The sequence below is a fragment of the Branchiostoma lanceolatum genome, chromosome 7 (genome assembly GCF_035083965.1).
Source record: "Branchiostoma lanceolatum isolate klBraLanc5 chromosome 7, klBraLanc5.hap2, whole genome shotgun sequence".
NCBI lineage: Eukaryota > Metazoa > Chordata > Leptocardii > Amphioxiformes > Branchiostomatidae > Branchiostoma > Branchiostoma lanceolatum.
The window spans coordinates 13,708,388-13,730,668 of NC_089728.1; the positions used below are offsets into that span (position 1 = coordinate 13,708,388).

Genomic DNA, 22,281 nt, shown 5'->3' on the forward strand with positions numbered 1-22,281 from the left:
AAACAAGGCAAAACTAGCCTGGGCGTGGGCGTAGATAAAGTTCTAACTATGCGGCTAATATAGAGGGTCTTTTCTGAAGATGTGGCATGAGTGTGTACGGTTGACTTGAGGTACGTTGTCCTCTACTATTTGCCTACATGCATTGTCTTACGCTCGTAGACAATAACTAGAAGGATTACAGTAGTGCTATACCATGCACAACGGAAGGTGTATCAAACATTGCTATTGTGTCTTTATCCAGCGACAACCTGCCCGGTACATCAACACTACACAGCCTGCGGCAGTTCGTGCCCAGCGGTGTGCACAGACTTGACTGCTGGAGACAGCTGTAATGAACCGTGTGTCGAGGGTTGCCAGTGCGACCAGGGCTTTGTCCAGAGCGGTCAAGACTGCATTCCAGAGGAGCAGTGCGGTTGTCTAACGGATGGTATCTACCACGCGGTATGTCTTCCTCCTTAATTGTCACCAATTCTAGAATAAAAATCCATGTGAGTTGGTAAATCACTCAATGGAGAAATTAAACTGTTCGCCAAATCAATAACTTGAACTCATGATCACCGGAATTTTCGACTGACTCGCTTTGAACAAGGACGGGGGCCGATACCGACTTTTAACCTTTGACCCACTGCTGATGTCACACGTGCATTAATTCCAGCGAGTTCAGTTTCTTTCTGAGTTGGCAAACAATTCAATTTATCAATATGACTCACCAATTCTTTGGCTAATGGCTCCCAGTGTATCATATTTCAAACCCTCACGAAATGAATCAAGACCATCTGCCGTCTCTTTTATTGAAATCATTGTGCGATTATAGTACTAATAGCATAACTTCAGATAGACAACAGTCCCTTTATGGCACACAGATTCGGCACATCAACTTCTAAACTATATTAGTAATTACGCAGTCCAAATAAGAACAAAACCCTTAGATTTAAACTTTCTGTAAACTCTTTCAGTTGAATGAAGAATGGGGTGTAGAAACCGGCCAGCAGTGCACCTGTCACGACCAGAATAACATCACCTGCAGGGAAGTGGAATGTAACGACGGATTCGCATGGGGATTAGTAGACGGCGAATGGGACTGCCACTGCCAACTCGACAACGACTGTGAAGGTTGGCAAAACTTAATATTCATAAATAAGACACAACTACGTAAACGTTTGCGTATTATGATTTTCAGGCCGTCTAATAACTACCAATTGGTTGTAGCATTTCGCAGCTGTAAGACATTCTGATCTGGTAACAAAAAGTATGATCATAATAATACATAAAAATGATAATCTATATTTCTACAAGGATCCCGTCCAGAAGTAGAAGGCATATGCGTTAGCTGGGGCGATCCTCACTACTTGACCTTCGACGGAAGGAACCTAAATTACCAGGGTGCATGCAGCTATGTTCTTGCCAAGGCTGAGCAACAGACGGGCGCCCTTCCGGCCTTTGAGATTCAGGCTACCAACGACAGAAGAGGCTCCGACCGTGTATCTTACACAGACAGCGCACGCATATCCATCTATCAACATACTGTGGTCTTGGGACAAGGGCGTATTGTGACGGTAAGTTCGCATAAGCATCATACTTTTCCATTTCTTAATTCATTAAAAGGCAAAAGATTCTAGTGGTCCATAAACAGGTTATCATGTACGTTTAACCAATGAAAACCATCTCTTGGTCTCTATAGCTGAACGGCCTGCAGGCTACTCTTCCGATCAACTTGGCAGAAGGCATCAACATACAACGGAGTGGACCCAACGTCGTGCTCAGCACAACCTTTGGACTCAGGGTGTCATTCGACGGAAACCATCGCCTAGAAGTCGTCGTACCACCAGCCTACTTCAACACTACACAGGGCATATGTGGCAACTTCAACGATGATGACAGCGATGATCTGCGCATGCCAGACGGCAACATGGCTGCCAATGATATCCAATTGGGCAACAGCTGGAAGACCAACACAAGGTTGGTATCAAGGTCTTCATGCAGTAAATTAAGACACTGGAGAAGAGCACATGACAGAAAAGCAGAAAAGACTGCTATTATTGAATGTATCGTGTACTGTTACTTTCCTTGATACATGAAGTCCATATGTCAATGGACTTAACCACAAAGTTATTTGAACACTTTATGATTATTGATTCTCAGCTGCCCTGACCAAGTGGGTCCGGTGGACCCTACCTGTGAGCCAGGGCTACAGACAATCATCGAGAGCGACCAACGGTGTGGCAAGATCATGGAAGACTTCCAGGCTTGTCACAATGCCGTTAACCCGGCTGCCTACTATGATGCCTGTGTCTACGACGTCTGCGAGTACCAAGGCAGTTTGGAACTGCTCTGTCAGACATTGGAGGCCTACGTGCAAGCATGCTCTCAACAGGGAATAGACTTGGGCAATTGGAGAACACCAACATTATGTCGTAAGTAATAAGAAGTTGACAGCTAGGTTTACAGCCTTTCATCATTGACTTGAGTTGTCAATCACGACAGCGTAACCACAGATTTGTTTACAATTTCCTCCATTTTCTCCATCAGCGCCGACATGTCCAGTAAACAGTCACTACACCAGCTGTGCAAGTGCCTGCCCGGGTACCTGCACCGACGTGGCGGCAGCAAGCCAGTGCGACCAACCTTGTAAAGAGGCGTGTGAGTGTGACCTTGGCTTTGTCCTCAGTGGGGAAGCCTGCGTTCCAGAGGAGCAGTGTGGCTGTCTGATAGATGGAAGCTACTATGCGGTGTGTCTTTGTCTATGATATTCGCTTATTTTCTTGTTTTCCTCAACTCACAAGATTGTTCAACTAACTGTAAAACGAACTATGAATCCTCAGTTGTATATACTTGCCAATTCTTATTTCCAAAAATCTATCATGAAAATACGTTTCCATGGCTGTGTGTGGGGCGATGACGATTGACTGTACTTAGCTTTCACAATTTAATAATGTTTTGTAGATAAAGCAACCTTACAGTAAACGTTGTAACGACAACACTCTGTCCCACAGCTGAATGAGGAACGAGGTCTAGAGAATGGCCAGCGATGCACTTGTCATGGAGACAATAACAGCACATGCAGGGACGTGGAATGTAACAACGGCTTTACATGGAGTATAGTAGACGGCCAATGGGGCTGTCACTGCCAACTGGACGGCGTCTGCGAAGGTTTGCTTCAAATTCTGTAAAAACACTACTATACGAAGACATAACTATCAACAGCAATTTTAATTATGATAAGTAACAGTTTTACATGTTTGCATCTTAAGATTTCCATACTAACTTGCAGTAAAAGGTCTACCTATTCGCTTGTTTGATATATAATCCTTTAACTCTAAGTGGTATGATTTGTTTCATAAATGTTTAGTAAACCCAACGCATCCAAAACCTGACTGAAATCGTATATTAATCAGGTACCAATCCAGAATTGGAAGGAGTCTGCGTTAGCTGGGGTGATCCTCACTACATCACCTTCGACGGAAGGAACCTGAATTACCAGGGTGCATGCACCTACATTCTCAGCAAGGCCAGTCAACAGAGCGACCAACTTCCAGGATTTGAGATTCAAGGATCCAATGACAGAAAAGGCTCCAATCGAGTATCTTGCACAAACAGCGCACATATAACCATCTATCAACATACTGTCATCTTGGGACAAGCACGCACTGTAACGGTAAGGACGCCTGCACAAGGCAATGGCGCCTTCTTTTCTACAGATCAATTATTCGTTTTATGAGCAAGTGATTGATCAAGAATTGGTTCACTGAATTTCCGTCTCTCTATGTGACTGCAGCTGAACAGCCAGCAGGTCAGTACTCCGGTCAACCTGGCGGAAGGCATTCACGTACGATTGAGTGGACCCAACGTCGTTCTCAGCACAACCTTTGGACTCAGGGTGTCCTTCGACGGAAGCACTCGCCTGGAAATAGTCGTACCACCAGGCTACGCAAACATCACACAGGGCATCTGTGGCAACTTTAACGGCGACGAGAGCGACGACATGCTCATGTCGAACGGAAGCATGGCTTCCACACCTGTAGAGTGGGGCAACAGCTGGAAAACGAACACAAGGTGGGTATCAACGTGTTTGCTGTATTAATTAGTACTTTTCAGTAAGAAATGATATTGTAGTCAGCTGGAACAAACGGTGTATGGTCACCACTGTCGATAAGACTTTTTTTCGAAAAAGAAACACACGACAAAGGCCTTTCTAGAAGGACACGGTATTCTTTGCTTATCGAAATACCAAGTTTCCTTTCATACATTGATTAACGTAGAGTGGGTATTTTACTTGACTTTCTACAACTCAGCTGCCCTGACGAAACTGACCCCGTGGATCCTATAGCTGGATGTACTGAGGGATTAAAATCCATTATCGAGAGCGACGAACGATGTGGAAAGATCCTGGAAGACTTCCAGGCTTGCCACGATGCCGTTGACCCGGCCGCCTACTTTACTGCATGTGTCTACGACGTCTGCGAGTACCAAGGCAGTTTGGAATTCCTCTGCCGAAACTTGGAGGCCTACGTGCAAGCATGCTCTGCACTGGGAATAGATTTGGGCGATTGGAGAACACCAACAATATGTCGTAAGTACCCAAAGTGGACACTAAGCCTTGGCATGTTCCATATTTCTTACGTCTGTCGTCCATTATGTCACCATAGCTAGAAGTCGACTGATTGATTCCGACTGTCTTTTCTTTATCCATCAGCGCTGGCATGTCCAGTAAACAGTCACTACACCAGCTGTGCAAGTGCCTGCCCGGGTACCTGCACGGACGTGGCGGCACCACACCAGTGCCAGATCCCTTGTAAGGAGGCGTGTGAGTGTGACCTCGGCTTTGTCCTCAGCGGTGAAGTCTGCGTTCCACAGGAGCAGTGCGGTTGTCTGAAGGACGGCATCTACTACCCGGTCAGTTCTCCCTTTTTTTAAAAATTGCTTGTTAGAGAGTATGCACTGCGTGGTCTCTTGTGCGACCTCTGAAACTCTACCTTTTCTGTTTTGGTAGGAATCGCTAGCTGTCAGAGTTGAGAAAAGTCTCAGAGTTACAGTTGCTAGAGTCATGAGGAATCTGGCTGAGTTGACGATTCCATAACATGTGCCTTTGTCTTGTAGTTGGGCGCTGAATGGAGCGAAGCAAACGGTCAGACTTGTAGCTGTCGTGGACAGAATGATATCAGCTGTCAACAAGTCGTCTGCGAAGATGGCCTCTTCTGGAGCTTGGAAGACGGCACGTGGGACTGTCGCTGCCTACCCGACAGAAATTGTGATGGTGGTGGGTGCTACTTTAAGACTTCTTTGCAAACGTTCAAACCTTCATCCTTTACGTATACCCTCTCTTATCTAGTTGTAATCGTTGATGAGATGCCTAACTCAGTTGCTATCTCCCTTCGTCTCATGCAATAGTACGCGGCCCAGTCGAAGCCATTTGCGTTAGCTGGGGCGATCCTCACTACATCACCTACGACGGAAGGAACCTGAATTACCAGGGTGCATGCACCTACATTCTCAGCAAGGCCAGTCGACAGAGCGACCAACTTCCAGGCTTTGAGATCCAGGCTACCAACGACAGAAGAGGCTCCGACCGTGTATCTTACACAGACAGCGCACGCATATCCATCTATCAACATACTGTCATCTTGGGACAAGGGCGCATTGTGACGGTAAGTCCGCCTGCACAACTTCTTTGGCACTTCTTTTCTCCTTGAAAGACCTTTGTTTCTTAGAAAGCGCGTGTTTTGTTACTTGGTGAACTAAACGTTTGTCCCTCAATTGGTCTCTACAGCTGAACGGCCTGCAGGTCACTCCTCCGGTCAACCTGGCGCAGGGCATCGACATACAATTGAGTGGACCCAACGTCGTGCTGAGCACAACCTTTGGACTCAGGGTGTCCTTCGACGGAAACCATCGCCTAGAAGTCGTCGTACCACCAGTCTACTTCAACACCACACAGGGTCTTTGTGGCAACTTCAACGGCGACAAAACAGACGACATGCTCAAGTCGGACGGAAGCATGGCTATCGATGCCAACGAGTGGGGCAATAGCTGGAAGACCAACACAAGGTGGGTATCGAGGTCTTTTCTGGAGAGACACGATGCCGTCTTTGGGACAAGCACAGAGTATAAAGCTGAGTTCAGAAAAGCGTTTCCTTACGTCTCTACATGTAGCATGAGAAATAAATGGCCTGGCCTGGCTGACCGCTAGACCAGCAAGTAAACTTCTTTCTATGTAGGAAGGTTGGGTCGATTTATCCTGATGTCGTGACAATTATGTTTCAGCTGTCCTGAAGAAGTTGTGATCGTCGAGCCTAACTGTGAGCCAGGGCTGCAGGCCATCATCGAGAGCGACCAACGCTGTGGCAAGATCATGGAAGACTTCCAGGCTTGTCACAGCCTGGTTGATCCGGGTGTCTACTATGATGCCTGTGTCTACGACGTCTGCGAGTACCAAGGCAGTTTGGAACTGCTCTGTCAGAGCTTGGAGGCCTACGTGCAAGCATGCTCTGCACTGGGAATAGATTTGGGCGATTGGAGAACACCAACAATATGTCGTAAGTACCCAAAGTGGACACTAAGCCTTGGCATGTTCCATATTTCTTACGTCTGTCGTCCATTATGTCACCATAGCTAGAAGTCGACTGATTGATTCCGACTGTCTTTTCTTTATCCATCAGCGCTGGCATGTCCAGTAAACAGTCACTACACCAGCTGTGCAAGTGCCTGCCCGGGTACCTGCACGGACGTGGCGGCACCACACCAGTGCCAGATCCCTTGTAAGGAGGCGTGTGAGTGTGACCTCGGCTTTGTCCTCAGCGGTGAAGTCTGCGTTCCACAGGAGCAGTGCGGTTGTCTGAAGGACGGCATCTACTACCCGGTCAGTTCTCCCTTTTTTAAAAATTGCTTGTTAGAGAGTATGCACTGCGTGGTCTCTTGTGCGACCTCTGAAACTCTACCTTTTCTGTTTTGGTAGGAATCGCTAGCTGTCAGAGCTGAGAAAAGTCTCAGAGTTACAGTTGCTAGAGTCATGAGGAATCTGGCTGAGTTGACGATTCCATAACATGTGCCTTTGTCTTGTAGTTGGGCGCTGAATGGAGCGAAGCAAACGGTCAGACTTGTAGCTGTCGTGGACAGAATGATATCAGCTGTCAACAAGTCGTCTGCGAAGATGGCCTCTTCTGGAGCTTGGAAGACGGCACGTGGGACTGTCGCTGCCTACCCGACAGAAATTGTGATGGTGGTGGGTGCTACTTTAAGACTTCTTTGCAAACGTTCAAACCTTCATCCTTTACGTATACCCTCTCTTATCTAGTTGTAATCGTTGATGAGATGCCTAACTCAGTTGCTATCTCCCTTCGTCTCATGCAATAGTACGCGGCCCAGTCGAAGCCATTTGCGTTAGCTGGGGCGATCCTCACTACATCACCTACGACGGAAGGAACCTGAATTACCAGGGTGCATGCACCTACATTCTCAGCAAGGCCAGTCGACAGAGCGACCAACTTCCAGGCTTTGAGATCCAGGCTACCAACGACAGAAGAGGCTCCGACCGTGTATCTTACACAGACAGCGCACGCATATCCATCTATCAACATACTGTCATCTTGGGACAAGGGCGCATTGTGACGGTAAGTCCGCCTGCACAACTTCTTTGGCACTTCTTTTCTCCTTGAAAGACCTTTGTTTCTTAGAAAGCGCGTGTTTGGTTACTTGGTGAACTAAACGTTTGTCCCTCTATTGGTCTCTACAGCTGAACGGCCTGCAGGTCACTCCTCCGGTCCACCTGGCGCAGGGCATCGACATACAATTGAGTGGACCCAACGTCGTGCTGAGCACAACCTTTGGACTCAGGGTGTCCTTCGACGGAAACCATCGCCTAGAAGTCGTCGTACCACCAGTCTACTTCAACACCACACAGGGTCTTTGTGGCAACTTCAACGGCGACAAAACAGACGACATGCTCAAGTCGGACGGAAGCATGGCTATCGATGCCAACGAGTGGGGCAATAGCTGGAAGACCAACACAAGGTGGGTATCGAGGTCTTTTCTGGAGAGACACGATGCCGTCTTTGGGACAAGCACAGAGTATAAAGCTGAGTTCAGAAAAGCGTTTCCTTACGTCTCTACATGTAGCATGAGAAATAAATGGCCTGGCCTGGCTGACCGCTAGACCAGCAAGTAAACTTCTTTCTATGTAGGAAGGTTGGGTCGATTTATCCTGATGTCGTGACAATTATGTTTCAGCTGTCCTGACGAAGTTGTGATCGTCGAGCCTAACTGTGAGCCAGGGCTACAGGCCATCATCGAGAGCGACCAACGCTGTGGCAAGATCATGGAAGACTTCCAGGCTTGTCACAGCCTGGTTGATCCGGGTGTCTACTATGATGCCTGTGTCTACGACGTCTGCGAGTACCAAGGCAGTTTGGAACTGCTCTGTCAGAGCTTGGAGGCCTACGTGCAAGCATGCTCTGCACTGGGAATAGATTTGGGCGATTGGAGAACACCAACAATATGTCGTAAGTACCCAAAGTGGACACTAAGCCTTGGCATGTTCCATATTTCTTACGTCTGTCGTCCATTATGTCACCATAGCTAGAAGTCGACTGATTGATTCCGACTGTCTTTTCTTTATCCATCAGCGCTGGCATGTCCAGTAAACAGTCACTACACCAGCTGTGCAAGTGCCTGCCCGGGTACCTGCACGGACGTGGCGGCACCACACCAGTGCCAGATCCCTTGTAAGGAGGCGTGTGAGTGTGACCTCGGCTTTGTCCTCAGCGGTGAAGTCTGCGTTCCACAGGAGCAGTGCGGTTGTCTGAAGGACGGCATCTACTACCCGGTCAGTTCTCCCTTTTTAAAAAATTGCTTGTTAGAGAGTATGCACTGCGTGGTCTCTTGTGCGACCTCTGAAACTCTACCTTTTCTGTTTTGGTAGGAATCGCTAGCTGTCAGAGTTGAGAAAAGTCTCAGAGTTACAGTTGCTAGAGTCATGAGGAATCTGGCTGAGTTGACGATTCCATAACATGTGCCTTTGTCTTGTAGTTGGGCGCTGAATGGAGCGAAGCAAACGGTCAGACTTGTAGCTGTCGTGGACAGAATGATATCAGCTGTCAACAAGTCGTCTGCGAAGATGGCCTCTTCTGGAGCTTGGAAGACGGCACGTGGGACTGTCGCTGCCTACCCGACAGAAATTGTGATGGTGGTGGGTGCTACTTTGAGACTTCTTTGCAAACGTTCAAACCTTCATCCTTTACGTATACCATCTCTTATCTAGTTGTTATCGTTGATGAGATGCCTAACTCAGTTGCTATTCTCCCTTCGTCTCATGCAATAGTACGCGGCCCAGTCGAAGCCATTTGCGTTAGCTGGGGCGATCCTCACTACATCACCTACGACGGAAGGAACCTGAATTACCAGGGTGCATGCACCTACATTCTCAGCAAGGCCAGTCGACAGAGCGACCAACTTCCAGGCTTTGAGATCCAGGCTACCAACGACAGAAGAGGCTCCGACCGTGTATCTTACACAGACAGCGCACGCATATCCATCTATCAACATACTGTCATCTTGGGACAAGGGCGCATTGTGACGGTAAGTCCGCCTGCACAACTTCTTTGGCACTTCTTTTCTCCTTGAAAGACCTTTGTTTCTTAGAAAGCGCGTGTTTGGTTACTTGGTGAACTAAACGTTTGTCCCTCAATTGGTCTCTACAGCTGAACGGCCTGCAGGTCACTCCTCCGGTCAACCTGGCGCAGGGCATCGACATACGATTGAGTGGACCCAACGTCGTGCTGAGCACAACCTTTGGACTCAGGGTGTCCTTCGACGGAAACCATCGCCTAGAAGTCGTCGTACCACCAGTCTACTTCAACTCCACACAGGGTCTTTGTGGCAACTTCAACGGCGACAAAACAGACGACATGCTCAAGTCGGACGGAAGCATGGCTATCGATGCCAACGAGTGGGGCAATAGCTGGAAGACCAACACAAGGTGGGTATCGAGGTCTTTTCTGGAGAGACACGATGCCGTCTTTGGGACAAGCACAGAGTATAAAGCTGAGTTCAGAAAAGCGTTTCCTTACGTCTCTACATGTAGCATGAGAAATAAATGGCCTGGCCTGGCTGACCGCTAGACCAGCAAGTAAACTTCTTTCTATGTAGGAAGGTTGGGTCGATTTATCCTGATGTCGTGACAATTATGTTTCAGCTGTCCTGACGAAGTTGTGATCGTCGAGCCTAACTGTGAGCCAGGGCTACAGGCCATCATCGAGAGCGACCAACGCTGTGGCAAGATCATGGAAGACTTCCAGGCTTGTCACAGCCTGGTTGATCCGGGTGTCTACTATGATGCCTGTGTCTACGACGTCTGCGAGTACCAAGGCAGTTTGGAACTGCTCTGTCAGAGCTTGGAGGCCTACGTGCAAGCATGCTCTGCACTGGGAATAGATTTGGGCGATTGGAGAACACCAACAATATGTCGTAAGTACCCAAAGTGGACACTAAGTCTTGGCATGTTCCATATTTCTTACGTCTGTCGTCCATTATGTCACCATAGCTAGAAGTCGACTGATTGATTCCGACTGTCTTTTCTTTATCCATCAGCGCTGGCATGTCCAGTAAACAGTCACTACACCAGCTGTGCAAGTGCCTGCCCGGGTACCTGCACGGACGTGGCGGCACCACACCAGTGCCAGATCCCTTGTAAGGAGGCGTGTGAGTGTGACCTCGGCTTTGTCCTCAGCGGTGAAGTCTGCGTTCCACAGGAGCAGTGCGGTTGTCTGAAGGACGGCATCTACTACCCGGTCAGTTCTCCCTTTTTTAAAAATTGCTTGTTAGAGAGTATGCACTGCGTGGTCTCTTGTGCGACCTCTGAAACTCTACCTTTTCTGTTTTGGTAGGAATCGCTAGCTGTCAGAGCTGAGAAAAGTCTCAGAGTTACAGTTGCTAGAGTCATGAGGAATCTGGCTGAGTTGACGATTCCATAACATGTGCCTTTGTCTTGTAGTTGGGCGCTGAATGGAGCGAAGCAAACGGTCAGACTTGTAGCTGTCGTGGACAGAATGATATCAGCTGTCAACAAGTCGTCTGCGAAGATGGCTTGTTCTGGAGCTTGGAAGACGGCACGTGGGACTGTCGCTGCCTACCCGACAGAAATTGTGATGGTGGTGGGTGCTACTTTGAGACTTCTTTGCAAACGTTCAAACCTTCATCCTTTACGTATACCCTCTCCTATCTAGTTGTAATCGTTGATGAGATGCCTAACTCAGTTGCTATCTCCCTTCGTCTCATGCAATAGTACGCGGCCCAGTCGAAGCCATTTGCGTTAGCTGGGGCGATCCTCACTACATCACCTACGACGGAAGGAACCTGAATTACCAGGGTGCATGCACCTACATTCTCAGCAAGGCCAGTCGACAGAGCGACCAACTTCCAGGCTTTGAGATCCAGGCTACCAACGACAGAAGAGGCTCCGACCGTGTATCTTACACAGACAGCGCACGCATATCCATCTATCAACATACTGTCATCTTGGGACAAGGGCGCATTGTGACGGTAAGTCCGCCTGCACAACTTCTTTGGCACTTCTTTTCTCCTTGAAAGACCTTTGTTTCTTAGAAAGCGCGTGTTTGGTTACTTGGTGAACTAAACGTTTGTCCCTCAATTGGTCTCTACAGCTGAACGGCCTGCAGGTCACTCCTCCGGTCAACCTGGCGCAGGGCATCGACATACAATTGAGTGGACCCAACGTCGTGCTCAGCACAACCTTTGGACTCAGGGTGTCCTTCGACGGAAACCATCGCCTAGAAGTCGTCGTACCACCAGTCTACTTCAACACCACACAGGGTCTTTGTGGCAACTTCAACGGCGACAAAACAGACGACATGCTCAAGTCGGACGGAAGCATGGCTATCGATGCCAACGAGTGGGGCAATAGCTGGAAGACCAACACAAGGTGGGTATCGAGGTCTTTTCTGGAGAGACACGATGCCGTCTTTGGGACAAGCACAGAGTATAAAGCTGAGTTCAGAAAAGCGTTTCCTTACGTCTCTACATGTAGCATGAGAAATAAATGGCCTGGCCTGGCTGACCGCTAGACCAGCAAGTAAACTTCTTTCTATGTAGGAAGGTTGGGTCGATTTATCCTGATGTCGTGACAATTATGTTTCAGCTGTCCTGACGAAGTTGTGATCGTCGAGCCTAACTGTGAGCCAGGGCTACAGGCCATCATCGAGAGCGACCAACGCTGTGGCAAGATCATGGAAGACTTCCAGGCTTGTCACAGCCTGGTTGATCCGGGTGTCTACTATGATGCCTGTGTCTACGACGTCTGCGAGTACCAAGGCAGTTTGGAACTGCTCTGTCAGAGCTTGGAGGCCTACGTGCAAGCATGCTCTGCACTGGGAATAGATTTGGGCGATTGGAGAACACCAACAATATGTCGTAAGTACCCAAAGTGGACACTAAGTCTTGGCATGTTCCATATTTCTTACGTCTGTCGTCCATTATGTCACCATAGCTAGAAGTCGACTGATTGATTCCGACTGTCTTTTCTTTATCCATCAGCGCTGGCATGTCCAGTAAACAGTCACTACACCAGCTGTGCAAGTGCCTGCCCGGGTACCTGCACGGACGTGGCGGCACCACACCAGTGCCAGATCCCTTGTAAGGAGGCGTGTGAGTGTGACCTCGGCTTTGTCCTCAGCGGTGAAGTCTGCGTTCCACAGGAGCAGTGCGGTTGTCTGAAGGACGGCATCTACTACCCGGTCAGTTCTCCCTTTTTTAAAAATTGCTTGTTAGAGAGTATGCACTGCATGGTCTCTTGTGCGACCTCTGAAACTCTACCTTTTCTGTTTTGGTAGGAATCGCTAGCTGTCAGAGCTGAGAAAAGTCTCAGAGTTACAGTTGCTAGAGTCATGAGGAATCTGGCTGAGTTGACGATTCCATAACATGTGCCTTTGTCTTGTAGTTGGGCGCTGAATGGAGCGAAGCAAACGGTCAGACTTGTAGCTGTCGTGGACAGAATGATATCAGCTGTCAACAAGTCGTCTGCGAAGATGGCTTGTTCTGGAGCTTGGAAGACGGCACGTGGGACTGTCGCTGCCTACCCGACAGAAATTGTGATGGTGGTGGGTGCTACTTTGAGACTTCTTTGCAAACGTTCAAACCTTCATCCTTTACGTATACCCTCTCCTATCTAGTTGTAATCGTTGATGAGATGCCTAACTCAGTTGCTATCTCCCTTCGTCTCATGCAATAGTACGCGGCCCAGTCGAAGCCATTTGCGTTAGCTGGGGCGATCCTCACTACATCACCTACGACGGAAGGAACCTGAATTACCAGGGTGCATGCACCTACATTCTCAGCAAGGCCAGTCGACAGAGCGACCAACTTCCAGGCTTTGAGATCCAGGCTACCAACGACAGAAGAGGCTCCGACCGTGTATCTTACACAGACAGCGCACGCATATCCATCTATCAACATACTGTCATCTTGGGACAAGGGCGCATTGTGACGGTAAGTCCGCCTGCACAACTTCTTTGGCACTTCTTTTCTCCTTGAAAGACCTTTGTTTCTTAGAAAGCGCGTGTTTGGTTACTTGGTGAACTAAACGTTTGTCCCTCAATTGGTCTCTACAGCTGAACGGCCTGCAGGTCACTCCTCCGGTCAACCTGGCGCAGGGCATCGACATACAATTGAGTGGACCCAACGCCGTGCTCAGCACAACCTTTGGACTCAGGGTGTCCTTCGACGGAAACCATCGCCTAGAAGTCGTCGTACCACCAGTCTACTTCAACACCACACAGGGTCTTTGTGGCAACTTCAACGGCGACAAAACAGACGACATGCTCAAGTCGGACGGAAGCATGGCTATCGATGCCAACGAGTGGGGCAATAGCTGGAAGACCAACACAAGGTGGGTATCGAGGTCTTTTCTGGAGAGACACGATGCCGTCTTTGGGACAAGCACAGAGTATAAAGCTGAGTTCAGAAAAGCGTTTCCTTACGTCTCTACATGTAGCATGAGAAATAAATGGCCTGGCCTGGCTGACCGCTAGACCAGCAAGTAAACTTCTTTCTATGTAGGAAGGTTGGGTCGATTTATCCTGATGTCGTGACAATTATGTTTCAGCTGTCCTGACGAAGTTGTGATCGTCGAGCCTAACTGTGAGCCAGGGCTACAGGCCATCATCGAGAGCGACCAACGCTGTGGCAAGATCATGGAAGACTTCCAGGCTTGTCACAGCCTGGTTGATCCGGGTGTCTACTATGATGCCTGTGTCTACGACGTCTGCGAGTACCAAGGCAGTTTGGAACTGCTCTGTCAGAGCTTGGAGGCCTACGTGCAAGCATGCTCTGCACTGGGAATAGATTTGGGCGATTGGAGAACACCAACAATATGTCGTAAGTACCCAAAGTGGACACTAAGCCTTGGCATGTTCCATATTTCTTACGTCTGTCGTCCATTATGTCACCATAGCTAGAAGTCGACTGATTGATTCCGACTGTCTTTTCTTTATCCATCAGCGCTGGCATGTCCAGTAAACAGTCACTACACCAGCTGTGCAAGTGCCTGCCCGGGTACCTGCACGGACGTGGCGGCACCACACCAGTGCCAGATCCCTTGTAAGGAGGCGTGTGAGTGTGACCTCGGCTTTGTCCTCAGCGGTGAAGTCTGCGTTCCACAGGAGCAGTGCGGTTGTCTGAAGGACGGCATCTACTACCCGGTCAGTTCTCCCTTTTTTAAAAATTGCTTGTTAGAGAGTATGCACTGCGTGGTCTCTTGTGCGACCTCTGAAACTCTACCTTTTCTGTTTTGGTAGGAATCGCTAGCTGTCAGAGCTGAGAAAAGTCTCAGAGTTACAGTTGCTAGAGTCATGAGGAATCTGGCTGAGTTGACGATTCCATAACATTTGCCTTTGTCTTGTAGTTGGGCGCTGAATTGAGCGAAGCAAACGGTCAGACTTGTAGCTGTCGTGGACAGAATGATATCAGCTGTCAACAAGTCGTCTGCGAAGATGGCTTGTTCTGGAGCTTGGAAGACGGCACGTGGGACTGTCGCTGCCTACCCGACAGAAATTGTGATGGTGGTGGGTGCTACTTTGAGACTTCTTTGCAAACGTTCAAACCTTCATCCTTTACGTATACCCTCTCCTATCTAGTTGTAATCGTTGATGAGATGCCTAACTCAGTTGCTATCTCCCTTCGTCTCATGCAATAGTACGCGGCCCAGTCGAAGCCATTTGCGTTAGCTGGGGCGATCCTCACTACATCACCTACGACGGAAGGAACCTGAATTACCAGGGTGCATGCACCTACATTCTCAGCAAGGCCAGTCGACAGAGCGACCAACTTCCAGGCTTTGAGATCCAGGCTACCAACGACAGAAGAGGCTCCGACCGTGTATCTTACACAGACAGCGCACGCATATCCATCTATCAACATACTGTCATCTTGGGACAAGGGCGCATTGTGACGGTAAGTCCGCCTGCACAACTTCTTTGGCACTTCTTTTCTCCTTGAAAGACCTTTGTTTCTTAGAAAGCGCGTGTTTGGTTACTTGGTGAACTAAACGTTTGTCCCTCTATTGGTCTCTACAGCTGAACGGCCTGCAGGTCACTCCTCCGGTCCACCTGGCGCAGGGCATCGACATACAATTGAGTGGACCCAACGTCGTGCTGAGCACAACCTTTGGACTCAGGGTGTCCTTCGACGGAAACCATCGCCTAGAAGTCGTCGTACCACCAGTCTACTTCAACACCACACAGGGTCTTTGTGGCAACTTCAACGGCGACAAAACAGACGACATGCTCAAGTCGGACGGAAGCATGGCTATCGATGCCAACGAGTGGGGCAATAGCTGGAAGACCAACACAAGGTGGGTATCGAGGTCTTTTCTGGAGAGACACGATGCCGTCTTTGGGACAAGCACAGAGTATAAAGCTGAGTTCAGAAAAGCGTTTCCTTACGTCTCTACATGTAGCATGAGAAATAAATGGCCTGGCCTGGCTGACCGCTAGACCAGCAAGTAAACTTCTTTCTATGTAGGAAGGTTGGGTCGATTTATCCTGATGTCGTGACAATTATGTTTCAGCTGTCCTGACGAAGTTGTGATCGTCGAGCCTAACTGTGAGCCAGGGCTACAGGCCATCATCGAGAGCGACCAACGCTGTGGCAAGATCATGGAAGACTTCCAGGCTTGTCACAGCCTGGTTGATCCGGGTGTCTACTATGATGCCTGTGTCTACGACGTCTGCGAGTACCAAGGCAGTTTGGAACTGCTCTGTCAGAGCTTGGAGGCCTACGTGCAAGCATGCTCTGCACTGGGAATAGATTTGGGCGATTGGAGAACACCAACAATATGTCGTAAGTACCCAAAGTGGACACTTAGTCTTGGCATGTTCCATATTTCTTACGTCTGTCGTCCATTATGTCACCATAGCTAGAAGTCGACTGATTGATTCCGACTGTCTTTTCTTTATCCATCAGCGCTGGCATGTCCAGTAAACAGTCACTACACCAGCTGTGCAAGTGCCTGCCCGGGTACCTGCACGGACGTGGCGGCACCACACCAGTGCCAGATCCCTTGTAAGGAGGCGTGTGAGTGTGACCTCGGCTTTGTCCTCAGCGGTGAAGTCTGCGTTCCACAGGAGCAGTGCGGTTGTCTGAAGGACGGCATCTACTACCCGGTCAGTTTTCCCTTTTTTTAAATTGCTTGTTAGAGAGTATGCACTGCGTGGTCTCTTGTGCGACCTCTGAAACTCTACCTTTTCTGTTTTGGTAGGAATCGCTAGCTGTCAGAGCTGAGAAAAGTCTCAGAGTTACAGTTGCTAGAGTCATGAGGAATCTGGCTGAGTTGACGATTCCATAACATGTGCCTTTGTCTTGTAGTTGGGCGCTGAATGGAGCGAAGCAAACGGTCAGACTTGTAGCTGTCGTGGACAGAATGATATCAGCTGTCACCAAGTCGTCTGCGAAGATGGCTTGTTCTGGAGCTTGGAAGACGGCACGTGGGACTGTCGCTGCCTACCCGACAGAAATTGTGATGGTGGTGGGTGCTACTTTGAGACTTCTTTGCAAACGTTCAAACCTTCATCCTTTACGTATACCCTCTCTTATCTAGTTGTAATCGTTGATGAGATGCCTAACTCAGTTGCTATTCTCCCTTCGTCTCATGCAATAGTACGCGGCCCAGTCGAAGCCATTTGCGTTAGCTGGGGCGATCCTCACTACATCACCTACGACGGAAGGAACCTGAATTACCAGGGTGCATGCACCTACATTCTCAGCAAGGCCAGTCGACAGAGCGACCAACTTCCAGGCTTTGAAATCCAGGCTACCAACGACAGAAGAGGCTCCGACCGTGTATCTTACACAGACAGCGCACGCATATCCATCTATCAACATACTGTCATCTTGGGACAAGGGCGCATTGTGACGGTAAGTCCGCCTGCACAACTTCTTTGGCACTTCTTTTCTCCTTGAAAGACCTTTGTTTCTTAGAAAGCGCGTGTTTGGTTACTTGGTGAACTAAACGTTTGTCCCTCTATTGGTCTCTACAGCTGAACGGCCTGCAGGTCACTCCTCCGGTCAACCTGGCGCAGGGCATCGACATACAATTGAGTGGACCCAACGTCGTGCTCAGCACAACCTTTGGACTCAGGGTGTCCTTCGACGGAAACCATCGCCTAGAAGTCGTCGTACCACCAGTCTACTTCAACACCACACAGGGTCTTTGTGGCAACTTCAACGGCGACAAAACAGACGACATGCTCAAGTCGGACGGAAGCATGGCTATCGATGCCAACGAGTGGGGCAATAGCTGGAAGACCAACACAAGGTGGGTATCGAGGTCTTTTCTGGAGAGACACGATGCCGTCTTTGAGACAAGCACAGAGTATAAAGCTGAGTTCAGAAAAGCGTTTCCTTACGTCTCTACATGTAGCATGAGAAATAAATGGCCTGGCCTGGCTGACCGCTAGACCAGCAAGTAAACTTCTTTCTATGTAGGAAGGTTGGGTCGATTTATCCTGATGTCGTGACAATTATGTTTCAGCTGTCCTGACGAAGTTGTGATCGTCGAGCCTAACTGTGAGCCAGGGCTACAGGCCATCATCGAGAGCGACCAACGCTGTGGCAAGATCATGGAAGACTTCCAGGCTTGTCACAGCCTGGTTGATCCGGGTGTCTACTATGATGCCTGTGTCTACGACGTCTGCGAGTACCAAGGCAGTTTGGAACTGCTCTGTCAGAGCTTGGAGGCCTACGTGCAAGCATGCTCTGCACTGGGAATAGATTTGGGCGATTGGAGAACACCAACAATATGTCGTAAGTACCCAAAGTGGACACTTAGTCTTGGCATGTTCCATATTTCTTACGTCTGTCGTCCATTATGTCACCATAGCTAGAAGTCGACTGATTGATTCCGACTGTCTTTTCTTTATCCATCAGCGCTGGCATGTCCAGTAAACAGTCACTACACCAGCTGTGCAAGTGCCTGCCCGGGTACCTGCACGGACGTGGCGGCACCACACCAGTGCCAGATCCCTTGTAAGGAGGCGTGTGAGTGTGACCTCGGCTTTGTCCTCAGCGGTGAAGTCTGCGTTCCACAGGAGCAGTGCGGTTGTCTGAAGGACGGCATCTACTACCCGGTCAGTTCTCCCTTTTTTAAAAATTGCTTGTTAGAGAGTATGCACTGCGTGGTCTCTTGTGCGACCTCTGAAACTCTACCTTTTCTGTTTTGGTAGGAATCGCTAGCTGTCAGAGCTGAGAAAAGTCTCAGAGTTACAGTTGCTAGAGTCATGAGGAATCTGGCTGAGTTGACGATTCCATAACATGTGCCTTTGTCTTGTAGTTGGGCGCTGAATGGAGCGAAGCAAACGGTCAGACTTGTAGCTGTCGTGGACAGAATGATATCAGCTGTCAACAAGTCGTCTGCGAAGATGGCTTGTTCTGGAGCTTGGAAGACGGCACGTGGGACTGTCGCTGCCTACCCGACAGAAATTGTGATGGTGGTGGGTGCTACTTTGAGACTTCTTTGCAAACGTTCAAACCTTCATCCTTTACGTATACCCTCTCCTATCTAGTTGTAATCGTTGATGAGATGCCTAACTCAGTTGCTATCTCCCTTCGTCTCATGCAATAGTACGCGGCCCAGTCGAAGCCATTTGCGTTAGCTGGGGCGATCCTCACTACATCACCTACGACGGAAGGAACCTGAATTACCAGGGTGCATGCACCTACATTCTCAGCAAGGCCAGTCGACAGAGCGACCAACTTCCAGGCTTTGAGATCCAGGCTACCAACGACAGAAGAGGCTCCGACCGTGTATCTTACACAGACAGCGCACGCATATCCATCTATCAACATACTGTCATCTTGGGACAAGGGCGCATTGTGACGGTAAGTCCGCCTGCACAACTTCTTTGGCACTTCTTTTCTCCTTGAAAGACCTTTGTTTCTTAGAAAGCGCGTGTTTGGTTACTTGGTGAACTAAACGTTTGTCCCTCAATTGGTCTCTACAGCTGAACGGCCTGCAGGTCACTCCTCCGGTCAACCTGGCGCAGGGCATCGACATACAATTGAGTGGACCCAACGTCGTGCTCAGCACAACCTTTGGACTCAGGGTGTCCTTCGACGGAAACCATCGCCTAGAAGTCGTCGTACCACCAGTCTACTTCAACACCACACAGGGTCTTTGTGGCAACTTCAACGGCGACAAAACAGACGACATGCTCAAGTCGGACGGAAGCATGGCTATCGATGCCAACGAGTGGGGCAATAGCTGGAAGACCAACACAAGGTGGGTATCGAGGTCTTTTCTGGAGAGACACGATGCCGTCTTTGGGACAAGCACAGAGTATAAAGCTGAGTTCAGAAAAGCGTTTCCTTACGTCTCTACATGTAGCATGAGAAATAAATGGCCTGGCCTGGCTGACCGCTAGACCAGCAAGTAAACTTCTTTCTATGTAGGAAGGTTGGGTCGATTTATCCTGATGTCGTGACAATTATGTTTCAGCTGTCCTGACGAAGTTGTGATCGTCGAGCCTAACTGTGAGCCAGGGCTACAGGCCATCATCGAGAGCGACCAACGCTGTGGCAAGATCATGGAAGACTTCCAGGCTTGTCACAGCCTGGTTGATCCGGGTGTCTACTATGATGCCTGTGTCTACGACGTCTGCGAGTACCAAGGCAGTTTGGAACTGCTCTGTCAGAGCTTGGAGGCCTACGTGCAAGCATGCTCTGCACTGGGAATAGATTTGGGCGATTGGAGAACACCAACAATATGTCGTAAGTACCCAAAGTGGACACTAAGCCTTGGCATGTTCCATATTTCTTACGTCTGTCGTCCATTATGTCACCATAGCTAGAAGTCGACTGATTGATTCCGACTGTCTTTTCTTTATCCATCAGCGCTGGCATGTCCAGTAAACAGTCACTACACCAGCTGTGCAAGTGCCTGCCCGGGTACCTGCACGGACGTGGCGGCACCACACCAGTGCCAGATCCCTTGTAAGGAGGCGTGTGAGTGTGACCTCGGCTTTGTCCTCAGCGGTGAAGTCTGCGTTCCACAGGAGCAGTGCGGTTGTCTGAAGGACGGCATCTACTACCCGGTCAGTTCTCCCTTTTTTAAAAATTGCTTGTTAGAGAGTATGCACTGCGTGGTCTCTTGTGCGACCTCTGAAACTCTACCTTTTCTGTTTTGGTAGGAATCGCTAGCTGTCAGAGCTGAGAAAAGTCTCAGAGTTACAGTTGCTAGAGTCATGAGGAATCTGGCTGAGTTGACGATTCCATAACATGTGCCTTTGTCTTGTAGTTGGGCGCTGAATGGAGCGAAGCAAACGGTCAGACTTGTAGCTGTCGTGGACAGAATGATATCAGCTGTCAACAAGTCGTCTGCGAAGATGGCTTGTTCTGGAGCTTGGAAGACGGCACGTGGGACTGTCGCTGCCTACCCGACAGAAATTGTGATGGTGGTGGGTGCTACTTTGAGACTTCTTTGCAAACGTTCAAACCTTCATCCTTTACGTATACCCTCTCCTATCTAGTTGTAATCGTTGATGAGATGCCTAACTCAGTTGCTATCTCCCTTCGTCTCATGCAATAGTACGCGGCCCAGTCGAAGCCATTTGCGTTAGCTGGGGCGATCCTCACTACATCACCTACGACGGAAGGAACCTGAATTACCAGGGTGCATGCACCTACATTCTCAGCAAGGCCAGTCGACAGAGCGACCAACTTCCAGGCTTTGAGATCCAGGCTACCAACGACAGAAGAGGCTCCGACCGTGTATCTTACACAGACAGCGCACGCATATCCATCTATCAACATACTGTCATCTTGGGACAAGGGCGCATTGTGACGGTAAGTCCGCCTGCACAACTTCTTTGGCACTTCTTTTCTCCTTGAAAGACCTTTGTTTCTTAGAAAGCGCGTGTTTGGTTACTTGGTGAACTAAACGTTTGTCCCTCAATTGGTCTCTACAGCTGAACGGCCTGCAGGTCACTCCTCCGGTCAACCTGGCGCAGGGCATCGACATACAATTGAGTGGACCCAACGCCGTGCTCAGCACAACCTTTGGACTCAGGGTGTCCTTCGACGGAAACCATCGCCTAGAAGTCGTCGTACCACCAGTCTACTTCAACACCACACAGGGTCTTTGTGGCAACTTCAACGGCGACAAAACAGACGACATGCTCAAGTCGGACGGAAGCATGGCTATCGATGCCAACGAGTGGGGCAATAGCTGGAAGACCAACACAAGGTGGGTATCGAGGTCTTTTCTGGAGAGACACGATGCCGTCTTTGGGACAAGCACAGAGTATAAAGCTGAGTTCAGAAAAGCGTTTCCTTACGTCTCTACATGTAGCATGAGAAATAAATGGCCTGGCCTGGCTGACCGCTAGACCAGCAAGTAAACTTCTTTCTATGTAGGAAGGTTGGGTCGATTTATCCTGATGTCGTGACAATTATGTTTCAGCTGTCCTGACGAAGTTGTGATCGTCGAGCCTAACTGTGAGCCAGGGCTACAGGCCATCATCGAGAGCGACCAACGCTGTGGCAAGATCATGGAAGACTTCCAGGCTTGTCACAGCCTGGTTGATCCGGGTGTCTACTATGATGCCTGTGTCTACGACGTCTGCGAGTACCAAGGCAGTTTGGAACTGCTCTGTCAGAGCTTGGAGGCCTACGTGCAAGCATGCTCTGCACTGGGAATAGATTTGGGCGATTGGAGAACACCAACAATATGTCGTAAGTACCCAAAGTGGACACTAAGCCTTGGCATGTTCCATATTTCTTACG

The 22,281-nt window shown here is 49.2% G+C and overlaps 1 protein-coding gene across 1 annotated transcript in view; it reads left to right on the top strand.

Annotated features, from left to right (window-relative positions):
• LOC136438374 (uncharacterized) overlaps positions 1–22,281 on the top strand; it is an 80,698-nt gene that overhangs the window by 15,167 nt on the left and 43,250 nt on the right. Inside the window, exons 12-66 of the mRNA XM_066433143.1 lie at positions 242–441; positions 957–1,113; positions 1,297–1,556; positions 1,682–1,959; positions 2,143–2,414; positions 2,530–2,729; positions 2,994–3,150; positions 3,396–3,655; positions 3,776–4,053; positions 4,293–4,570; positions 4,694–4,893; positions 5,098–5,257; positions 5,389–5,645; positions 5,768–6,045; positions 6,262–6,533; positions 6,657–6,856; positions 7,060–7,219; positions 7,351–7,607; positions 7,730–8,007; positions 8,224–8,495; positions 8,619–8,818; positions 9,022–9,181; positions 9,314–9,570; positions 9,693–9,970; positions 10,187–10,377; positions 10,582–10,781; positions 10,985–11,144; positions 11,276–11,532; positions 11,655–11,932; positions 12,149–12,420; positions 12,544–12,743; positions 12,947–13,106; positions 13,238–13,494; positions 13,617–13,894; positions 14,111–14,382; positions 14,506–14,705; positions 14,909–15,068; positions 15,200–15,456; positions 15,579–15,856; positions 16,073–16,344; positions 16,468–16,667; positions 16,870–17,029; positions 17,162–17,418; positions 17,541–17,818; positions 18,035–18,306; positions 18,430–18,629; positions 18,833–18,992; positions 19,124–19,380; positions 19,503–19,780; positions 19,997–20,268; positions 20,392–20,591; positions 20,795–20,954; positions 21,086–21,342; positions 21,465–21,742; positions 21,959–22,149. Coding sequence (XP_066289240.1) covers positions 242–441; positions 957–1,113; positions 1,297–1,556; positions 1,682–1,959; positions 2,143–2,414; positions 2,530–2,729; positions 2,994–3,150; positions 3,396–3,655; positions 3,776–4,053; positions 4,293–4,570; positions 4,694–4,893; positions 5,098–5,257; positions 5,389–5,645; positions 5,768–6,045; positions 6,262–6,533; positions 6,657–6,856; positions 7,060–7,219; positions 7,351–7,607; positions 7,730–8,007; positions 8,224–8,495; positions 8,619–8,818; positions 9,022–9,181; positions 9,314–9,570; positions 9,693–9,970; positions 10,187–10,377; positions 10,582–10,781; positions 10,985–11,144; positions 11,276–11,532; positions 11,655–11,932; positions 12,149–12,420; positions 12,544–12,743; positions 12,947–13,106; positions 13,238–13,494; positions 13,617–13,894; positions 14,111–14,382; positions 14,506–14,705; positions 14,909–15,068; positions 15,200–15,456; positions 15,579–15,856; positions 16,073–16,344; positions 16,468–16,667; positions 16,870–17,029; positions 17,162–17,418; positions 17,541–17,818; positions 18,035–18,306; positions 18,430–18,629; positions 18,833–18,992; positions 19,124–19,380; positions 19,503–19,780; positions 19,997–20,268; positions 20,392–20,591; positions 20,795–20,954; positions 21,086–21,342; positions 21,465–21,742; positions 21,959–22,149 — 12,681 coding nt within the window. The remainder of the gene's footprint in view (positions 1–241; positions 442–956; positions 1,114–1,296; positions 1,557–1,681; positions 1,960–2,142; positions 2,415–2,529; positions 2,730–2,993; positions 3,151–3,395; positions 3,656–3,775; positions 4,054–4,292; positions 4,571–4,693; positions 4,894–5,097; positions 5,258–5,388; positions 5,646–5,767; positions 6,046–6,261; positions 6,534–6,656; positions 6,857–7,059; positions 7,220–7,350; positions 7,608–7,729; positions 8,008–8,223; positions 8,496–8,618; positions 8,819–9,021; positions 9,182–9,313; positions 9,571–9,692; positions 9,971–10,186; positions 10,378–10,581; positions 10,782–10,984; positions 11,145–11,275; positions 11,533–11,654; positions 11,933–12,148; positions 12,421–12,543; positions 12,744–12,946; positions 13,107–13,237; positions 13,495–13,616; positions 13,895–14,110; positions 14,383–14,505; positions 14,706–14,908; positions 15,069–15,199; positions 15,457–15,578; positions 15,857–16,072; positions 16,345–16,467; positions 16,668–16,869; positions 17,030–17,161; positions 17,419–17,540; positions 17,819–18,034; positions 18,307–18,429; positions 18,630–18,832; positions 18,993–19,123; positions 19,381–19,502; positions 19,781–19,996; positions 20,269–20,391; positions 20,592–20,794; positions 20,955–21,085; positions 21,343–21,464; positions 21,743–21,958; positions 22,150–22,281) is intronic.